We start from the raw sequence: 9797 nt of genomic DNA on the forward strand, positions 1-9797 counted from the left end.
GGTGATGATGATGGTGGTGCTGGTGCTGGTGGTGCTGGTGGTGGTGGTGGTGGTGGTTTTTTGTTTGTTTTTTTGTTGTTTTGGTTTTAGTCAGGGTCTCACTGTGTAGCCCTGGCTGTCCCATAGATCAGGCTAGCCTCTAACTCATAGAAACTTCTGCCTCCTGAGTGCTAGGATTAAAGGTCTGCCCCCACCCCTGGACCTCTTTAATATCTTACCTTTTACTACATTTGGGATTATTATGGATCTTGAAATACCACCTTAAGTGCACAAGAGGTAGATACATTTCCATCCATATCTAAAATGAGGTATTCGTGGCAAGCACTTTTACAAGCCTGTTGTTTGATTGTTTACTCTACTCAAGAAAGCTCAGACTCCTGGTACAGATCCATACTTGTTTGGCATTATAGTAAAAGAGTTATTTCTTTAGGTATGGGAGCTGAGAATGAGTTAGATTTCGGTTTTATTATGGCTTTCCCATGCTTTGGTGCTCTTCAAAAAATGGAAGATTCCTAATTAGCACTTCCCTGTAGTTCTTTACCCTAAATGACTAATTCAGTCATTTTTAGCAGTATTTTTCTGAAATGCCCTTTATAGACTAGCAGTTTTGAACTTGCTAGTCAGTGCCCCAAAAGAACCCAGATACCCAGATCACAGAGACAGGTTTGTGGGAGGAAAAAAGTGAATGAGAAGAAGCCACATCTTGAAGTATAATCATATTTGGCATTATCCTACTTTGGGACAAGTCTCAGTATCTTCCCCCTGAGGTAGCATCATTTGTAGCCACTGAAGCATCTGATATCACATATTCTCAGAATCTCACAACTTCAAGAGACTGTCCTGTATGAAAGGAGCTCAAGTATGTAAAAAACAAGCTGACAATGATGTTTTATTAAAAAGTCTGTTCCAATGTGGCTGGACGCTGCCTAACATCTGGCTCTCACTATATCTTTTCCTACCTCAGCCTCTTAGGTGGAGGTTGCCTCACTTAGAGTAAATATTCTTCAGCCCTTAAAACACCAAGCTCAAACCTAAAGCTATAAAATATATAAGGCTCAGGCCCTTGTTTGATGTATTCAAGGCACTGGGTTCAGTGTGTTACAGTCCAAAAATTAAATTTAAAAATAGGTCAGATGTGGCGATAAATAATAATGGGCTTAAAACAAATAAATAAAAGCAAAAAACATAAAAAAATAACATACTTTGCTATAGAGCCCTCCTTCCATTGAACCTTCTGGTAGAGATCACAGTCCATCCATTCAGCACAAGCAGCCCTGTTCCTTCCCTATCGTCTGTTACACAATGGTGAACTCCTGAGTCTGCAGGCATCTGGGCCTCGGTATGTGGATAAAACACATGTGTGCCTTCACAACAGGAAGACTGTTGAACAGAGGCGCCTGCCCTGCATGATTTCTGCTGCTCTGGAAAATAGGCAAGCACTTTGAAAGTTAGGAAAAGCTTTTGCAACTTAAAGCAACTCCCTGTGTGTTAAAGACAGCCCTGTCAAAAAGCATTAGCCAGACTCCAGCTGGAAATGTTGCTTAGCAACCCATTAAGTTGCAAGAGCACTTCACTATAGGAACCAGAGTGACAACAAGAGCTGTCTGCGCCCCCAAGAGATGACTGACAGCAAAGAACTATCTGCCCCCCAACCCCATGAAATGATTGCAGAGTTTATTGAGGCTCCTTCCTCCGGCATTGTTGCATAGAGGCACTTTTTGAGTGTGGGGTAAAACCACCTCTCTATTTTACGAGTATGGTGTTTGGCCTACATATAAGTCTGTGTACCACATGCATGCCTTATGCCCTTAGAGGCCAGCAGTTCTCAACCCATGAATTGCAACCCCTTTGGGAGTTGAATGACCCTTTCACAAGGGTCACATATCGGGTATCCTGCATATCAGATACTTATATTATGATTCATAAGAGTAGCAAAATTAGTTATGAAGTAACAACAAAATAAATGGCCGGGCAGTGCTGGTTCATGCCTTTAACCCCAGCACTCCAGAGGCAGAGGCAGAGGCAGAGGCAGGTGGCTTTCTGAGTTTCATAGTTGGGATGTCACCACAACAACACAAGGAACTCTGTTAAAAGGTCACAGCAAAACAGGGGTTTTGTTTTGTTTTGTTTTGTATTTTATTTTTGTATTTTTTTCAGAGGGGAAACTGGGAAAGGAGATAACATATGACATGTAAATAAAGAAAATACCAATTTAAAAAAAAAAAAAAGGTCACAGCATTAGAAAGGTTGAGAAACAGCCGGGCGGTGGTGGCGCACGCCTTTAGTCCCAGCACTTGGGAGGAAGAGGCAGGCGGATTTCTGAGTTCGAGGCCAGCCTGGTCTACAGAGTGAGTTCCAGGGCTACACAGAGAAACCTGTCTCGAAAAAAAAAAAAAAAAAGGAAAGGTTGAGAAACACTGCCCTAGATAGTTGTGAGCTGGGAGTCGGATCCAGGTCCTCTGGCAAAGCAACCAGTATTCTTCACTGCTAAGCCATCTCTCCAGCCCCTAAGTTGTAACTACTTTTATATTAATAAAAAGACAAAAAATAAGTAATAACTAACTGTGATTAAAAATCCTTAATGAATGAGGCCTTAGTACTGCCATCCCCAGCGCTGCCTGGTTTGAGTATGGAGGTAATCAATGAGGGGTGCGTCTAACACCAGCTTTCATTCAAACAGACACTTAACCCTGTGGCTTTAGTAGCATCTCTAGTGCCAGGTCAACACAAAATTCAAATACATATTTATAGATGCTGAGCACAGACACCTGGGAAAGTGAGAAAAGCCAGTGATAAAAACATGAGGTTGCCTTACCGCTCGGGGGGTGGGGGGGCATCATGCATCCTTGCCTAGAGACCACACCAGAATATACTTTTCTGTGAGAGTTTAGTTCTGGATTAGGCTGATCAATTTGAGTTCTCATCTGAAGCTAACTAATAAGGAGCTAACAAAGAAGCTGTGTTTATCATCATCTCTAGTCCTTTCCCCCACCCCCACCTTAAGACAGAGTTTCTCTGTATAGCCCTGGATGTCCAGGAACTCATTCTGAAGACCAGGCTAGCCTCAAACTCAGAGAGCCCTCCTGCCTTTGTCTGCCCTTGCCCTGCCCCTGCCTCCTGGGTACTGAGATTAAAGATACTAACACACCTGGCATATTCTCTCCATTCTTCAAAGTTTGTCTCTGACACTGCAGCATCTCAGACAGAGAAATGACCTTTAATTAACTTTAGAGCATAGTGTCTCTCTGATACTGTGGTCACAAAAACACCAGTCCTGAGCTCAACAGTGCAGAGGCATCACCCGCATGGGACCTGAGGACGGAGCAGTCACTTCACACAGCTCCAGGCCTCTCTATGTCTTTCACTAAAGCATTTTGTTTTCTTGTGTGTTTGAAAGCATGTTTTTTTCTAGCATCTAAAGAATTTGTTTGCCTGCTTTAAAAAAAATTAAGTACCCAGTTTAATAAATCTGACTTGAAAAGACTTGTGCAGCTCTGTCCTTTTCTAAAGCTGTGAAACTGGGGCCCACATGGCTCACAGTGCAGTAGTAGTGACTGACTTGGGAAGCACTGAGGCCCTGGTTCACAGTGCTGTAGTAGTAACTTGGGAGGTGCACATCTGATCATCAGTGTAACTCTCCTGGTTTGGGAGCGGTATTCCAAAAATGAACATCAACTAGAGTCTATACGGCGACTCCCACAAATCCATCTTTGTCCCCATCAGAGTATTTGTACATGTACACCATTGTGATCCTTAATATTGTCAGTTTGACAGGGTCTGGAACCTAGAAGGTTAGCCTCTGGGTGGCCCTATGTGAGATTATCTGGATTTGTTCATTGAAAGTGGGAAGACCCACCTGAACTCTGTGTGGCTTCCTTCCTTGTCCCTGGCCTGAAGGAACAAGGGAGAACAAGTTAACACTAGCATTTGTCTTGTGCTGTCTGAATGCAGTGTGGAACAGCTGCCCCTCACTCCTGCTGCCATGATTCCCACCATGATGGGCTGTACTCCAGGACTGTGAGCCAAAATAACCCTTCTTTTCTTATGTCCCTTTGGCCAGAGAACATTATTACTGCAGTGAGAAAAGTAATTAACAGGAGAACTTAGTTTGTTCTTAATAAGCCCTGAGGCCTATCTATCAATTGTATAACCTCCCTAGGTAACTCTTAAACCAATGTTAGTACACCTTACTATTTTCTGTCTAATAACATGATGGGCAGGCCCTTCATTTTGCCTATCTTTATCAGAAGGACCTCTGGAAATTTGTGTGTACTAGAATTCATTAGGGAACTTGAGGATATGTGCTCACAAGAAGGGCAGAGAAGGGATTGTGTTCATCTGAGACTTTAACTGAAAGTCTTAAGTTTTGGATCTCTATTTCTAGACACAGTTTCCAGCAAGTTGCAAAACAACAATGTTTACACTATCGCCAAGAGGAATGTGGAAGGGCAGGACATGCTGTACCAGTCCCTGAAGCTTACGAATGGCATTTGGATTTTGGCAGAGCTGCGGATCCAGCCAGGAAACCCCAATTATACGGTAAGGCCTTTCCCAGAATGTGTGAGACAGGTTAGGGTACAGAGGTAAGAACCCATATATTTATTCTCTAGTGTACTAGAGACCTGGAGAAGTACCCAAAAACAGGCACTCAGTAAGGGAGTCTGTGTTGCATTCATGAAATGCCTCCTCTCCTCATTGTGGTCTTCTGACTTACAAGGCATGGTGCTGGGGACAGACCAGGCTAGATTATCTGCCTCTGACAGTAAGGAGTTCTGCAAACTCACCACTTCCCTGACACATAGAGATGCCTCCTCCTTGGCATGAATTTGGTACTAGAATAAACTGTTGGAAGCAAGAAATAAACAAACAAACAAACAAACAAACTGTTAAGAGGAGTGTTTGTAGCTGGGCATCATGGTCATACCCGTAATCCTAGGAAAAGGTAGGTTGGATGGCTGTGAATTTGAGCCTAGCCAGAACTTCATAATTGAGACCCTGCCTCAAAAAACAAAAACAAACAAACAAACAAACAAAACAGTGTTCCTGGAGCTGAGAGATGGTAAGGGTGCTTGCTGTATAAACATGAGGCCCTGGGTGCAGACCTCCAGCACCCATAGAAAAACAGGGTATAACCATACATGCTGGAAACCCAGCATTGCACTCAGAGGAGGCAAGAGGATCATTGAAGCTTGCTGAACAGCCAGCCTCACCAGATTCAGTAAGAGGCCTGTCAAGGTGACATGATAGAAGGATAGAGCAGAAGGCCCAGCACACTCCCACCAAAAAACAAAAATAAAAACAAAAAACCATTTCCTACCTTGATTACATTGGACATTATCTACTTTCAGAGTTCTTAGCCTTAAGGTTGTCTATACCTGTACACAACTACTACCACAAAGCCATGATTTGAACAAGTCACTAATTTAATCATTCTTAACCATGGTTTCCTTAACAGGGAGAGAAGTCTCCAGCCTATAGGTTCCCCTGTAGCTTGAGAACCCTCCTCCAGTATCCCACTGAAGGGAAGTAAAAGTTACTGGATGGCTTTGCACAGGACAAACCACTGGTATGCTTAACAGTAGAGACTGGTCCCCAAGGCCCTGAGCTCTGGTGCTGATGTAAAATGTGATCTCCCAACAACAAGCCTTGAGATAGGGAAATACCTTATTCTTGTGTTATGTTGTTTGAAGGAATCGGCAGGGGAAGAAGATTCAGTAGTGACTAGTTCTGAGGAAGGTGAAAAGTCAGACTCAGAGAGCCTTTTATTCTGTGACCCCAGTCCTCAATTTTGACAGCTGTTGTTTATGCTAGCATGCATCAAAGAAGTAGTACCATGTACACAGAAATTCTTAGTGTCCTCCCTGGTGTATGCTGGGATGCCAAGTGTATGCCTGCTGCTGAGTGCGGTCAACTCGGGCTTTCCCAGGAAGCATCTGTGAGATTGCCCTATGAAGTGTACGCCCTCCCTTCTATCTCTGCTACTTTTTTGTTTTTCTTTGTTTCAGGTTTCTGAGACGGGGTCTCAAAACGTAGCCCTGGCCATCCTAGAATAACTCTTTCAACTAGGCAGGAGTCAAACAAAAATCCATTTGCCTAAGCCTCCCAAGTACTAAAATTAAAATGAGTTCTGGGATTAAAGGCTTGTGCCACCGAGCCAGACTCATCTCTTGTCTTTTTCAGAGAGTAATAATCTACTCTGTCATTTATCTTAAGTTCCCCAGAACAGGAAAACCCTCTATACTCTTCCTAAAAGGAGGTCTCACTAAGAAATCCAGGTCTGGAAAAATAACTCCATTTAATTATTTTTCTAGACATTTGTGCATGTTTCTTTTAAATTGACCATTCGTTAGTGTATACATTGTCCCATCTTTGTCAAGTTAAGGAAGCATATTAGTCCCAAGTTGTAGACCAGGGAATTGTGGTTAAAAAGATTGGAGAGAGGCCAGTGGGATGGCACAGTAGACAAAGTTATTTGCCACCAAGGCTGATAAACTGATAAAGGAGAAAACTGGCCCCCTCGAACTGTCCTCTAACCAGCACAAGTACCGTGGCACATAACCACACAAATAAATGAAATAAATGTAATGTAATTTTTTTTAAGAGTGATTAGTGAGACTAGACCCTAGTGACACAGACCTGTGATCCTACCTGTGTGGGACGCTCAAACAGGAAGATCAAAAATTTAAGGCCAGACTGGGCAATTCAGAGACTCGGTCTCAAAGGAAAAAGTAAAAATAGGGCTGGGCAGAACTCCTGTCAGCTAAGCCCCATCCTGGTTCAACCCCTAGTCAGAAGTGAGCAAAATGATTAATGATTTGTTCAAAGTCATGTGAGATTGGGGGGTGGGGGCGTGTTAATAGGCCAGTGATGTTTAAGGTTCAGATGTTATTGATGCACATTGTTTGAGATGGACTGTTTATTCTATTAGATATAGCCAACACTTTAAACATATTTTATTTTGAGAATACTCACAAGATTTTTAATGGGACTTTTTCTTTTAACCGAGTTTTTCATATTGCTACTATCTTACCCATCTACTTTCATGATTAGAAAATGACAAATATAACTATAGACATATATAAGACTATACATTACATACTCTCTTAGGGTGGGACAGAATGACCTGTTTCTCTGTATGTGGGGGATCATTTATAGTTTGGTTTGTTTTTGTTGGCGACTGTGGTAGGTTTTGTTTGTTTGTTTTGTTGTTGTTGTTGTTTTCTGGAGTCCGGTGTATGTGTGTGTTTGCTTTTGAGACAAGGTTTCACCACATAGCCCTAGCTGGCCTGGAATTCAGTATATAGTCCAGGCTGGCCTCAAACTCAAGAGATTGAGCTGCTTCTGCCTCCTAGGTGCTGGAATGTAAACCTAGCCTTGGCAAGCACTCATTGGTTCTCCTACACAGTTCCATCATTTTGAGAATGTTACAGAAAATAAATCATCACATAGTTTCTTTTTCACATGTGTTTGTGTGGTATGTGCATGTATGTTCTTTTGTATCAGTTTTGTGTCTTAGTCAATGTTTTATTACTGTGAAGAGACACCATGACCACAGCAAATCTTATAAGAAGAGAAAGACTGGGCCTGGCTTAAGTATCTGAAACCCCAAAGCCCACCCCCTGTGGCACACTTCCTCCAACAAGGCTACACCTCCAAACGTGCCTCTGCCTGTGAGCCTATAGGGCCATTTTCATTTAAACCACCACAAGAAGCCTTACCCAAGCCTCTTCTCTGCCAAGAGCTGCATCGTAGACCTAGGAAGGAAGAAGGCAGAGAAGAAACTCCCTTGAATGGTTGCATAGGGGTCAGATCAGTGTGAGCAACTGCATGTTAAAGCCCTCGAGGGCTTTGTGTATTTATGCCAACAAATACATGATAAAAAGTGTTGGTAAAGGTCATATTCACATTCAAGTGAAGCTCTACCCTTTTCATATCACCACATCAACAAGCTGTTATCCAATGTTGGGGCTGACAGGTCCAGAGAGATGTAGGAGGGTTCCTTGAGAGGTCTCTAGGTAAAGTGGCCAGGCTTCTTACTGTCTAGGTGGTCATGTTCACGTGCACTAAGCTTCTGAGTAAGATTGAAACCCTGCCCAGGGCTATGTTCAATTCCCTGGCCTCAAGAAAATGCACATCTCTGAGGACTGGGACTTCACCACATTTAATGCACATGAATTTGAAGACATGATGGCTAAGGATCAAGGTCATCCCTTTGTAGTCCCCTGGGTAGGTGGTAAGTCTTGTACTCTAAACAACAATAAAAATAACAACCAATGCCCTAGGAGTAAATTTACACACTAAAGTATAAATAAAAGAATAAAAGGGGCTGGACCCTGACTTACTGACACCTCTAATCCTTTACAGCACTCAGGAGGTAGGGGCAGGCAGATCTCTGAGTTTGAAGCCAGCCTGGTCTCCATAGAGAGTTCCAGAGCAGTCAGAGCAATATAATATAGTAAGACCCTGTCTCCAAAAGAAAAACAGACAGTGAAGTTTTTGTCCTTGTGGAACACTTTTTAAACTATATCCACCTTCCATTTACCCATGCACCTTCCTGTTGCTGCTGCATTCTTGGCAGGTCTTGACGGGCAGTGTTGCTAAGTGTTTGCTATCAGTGATATTATCCGTGATGCTATATCACATAAAAGTGTGCCCGGCTTTTCACGTGGTGCTAAGGATCCAGACTGTGTGCTCATGTTTATACAGCAGCTACTTTACCTGCTCAGCTACCGCCCTAGCTCCCTGTTTTGTTTTTTATAAGATAACATCTCACTCTGTGGCCCAGGTTGGCCTAGAACTCACTGTGTAGCCCAAGCCTCAAATTAAACTCCCATCTCAGCGACTCAAGTGGTGGGAGTCAGTCATGAGGTACCACTTAGCTAACTAAGTTGTTAGGATGTTAGTTTTTCAGGAAATTCATAAGTTGACATAGTTGAAAGCATTTTTTTTTTTTACTTTTTTTTTCCAAAATATTTTCATCTTGGGTACTATGGAAAATTATCCACGATTTCTATAAAGAGAGTAATGAGGTAAAATAATATAAAATCTCATAGCAATATATTGTGGAGGATAACTTTGTTACTTTCCCACTTAAGAGAAATGACAGCCATACATATATATAATTTTCTATGTATAGGATATATTTTGCATGCTTTACTGTTATTACTAGAAATATTTTTCTTGACCTTAATATAGTTAAAAAGTCTAAAATTGGGCTTATTTTTTGTCCTTTACCATGAGAATTTTTCTATATTGGTGTTTAGTGTAAACACTGGTTCCCCTGGGGTCAGAGGCTTCACTTTTAGCATGAGTCATTCTCATGCTTCCTTTGGAAAGCCATACAGGCTGTAGGTAGACTTACAGCACAGCTTGGTACCAACGAACTTGGACTTCTGAAATTCATGGTTTGTATTAATGTGAGCTCTCTCTTTGCCTGTTCCAATCATAGAGTGTCTCAGAATGTCAGAAACTGTCTGATGTGAATGCTTGGATGCCTTTGGAGCCAGTGATGTCTCCATGCTAATCTTCTCTCTCCTCCTCTTCACAGCTGTCGCTGAAGTGTAGAGCCCCTGAAGTCTCTCAGTACATCTATCAGGTCTACGACAGCATTTTGAAAAACTAATAAATGGGTTCTGTCAGCCTGTAATTGGTGCAAGCCAAGAACTCTTAACTGGAAGACATTGTATTGTTGTGTAGAGCCTGAACCCAAACCCTGCGGTACCCACCCCGGTAGTGGCCAGTCATCTTGTGCTGACATTAGCATTCACCCTGTTGGATAGGTTAGCTTCCCGTGACAT

The 9797-nt window shown here is 42.5% G+C and overlaps 1 protein-coding gene across 1 annotated transcript in view; it reads left to right on the forward strand.

Annotated features, from left to right (window-relative positions):
- Positions 1–9676, forward strand: part of Ap2b1 (adaptor related protein complex 2 subunit beta 1) — a 113621-nt gene extending 103945 nt beyond the window's left edge. Inside the window, exons 22-23 of the mRNA XM_031354054.1 lie at positions 4385–4539; positions 9548–9676. Coding sequence (XP_031209914.1) covers positions 4385–4539; positions 9548–9622 — 230 coding nt within the window. The 3' untranslated portion in view covers positions 9623–9676. The remainder of the gene's footprint in view (positions 1–4384; positions 4540–9547) is intronic.
- The last annotated feature ends 121 nt before the right edge of the window (positions 9677–9797 follow it).

This window comes from Mastomys coucha, unplaced genomic scaffold, assembly GCF_008632895.1.
Source record: "Mastomys coucha isolate ucsf_1 unplaced genomic scaffold, UCSF_Mcou_1 pScaffold5, whole genome shotgun sequence".
In the NCBI taxonomy this organism is placed as follows: Eukaryota; Metazoa; Chordata; class Mammalia; order Rodentia; family Muridae; genus Mastomys; species Mastomys coucha.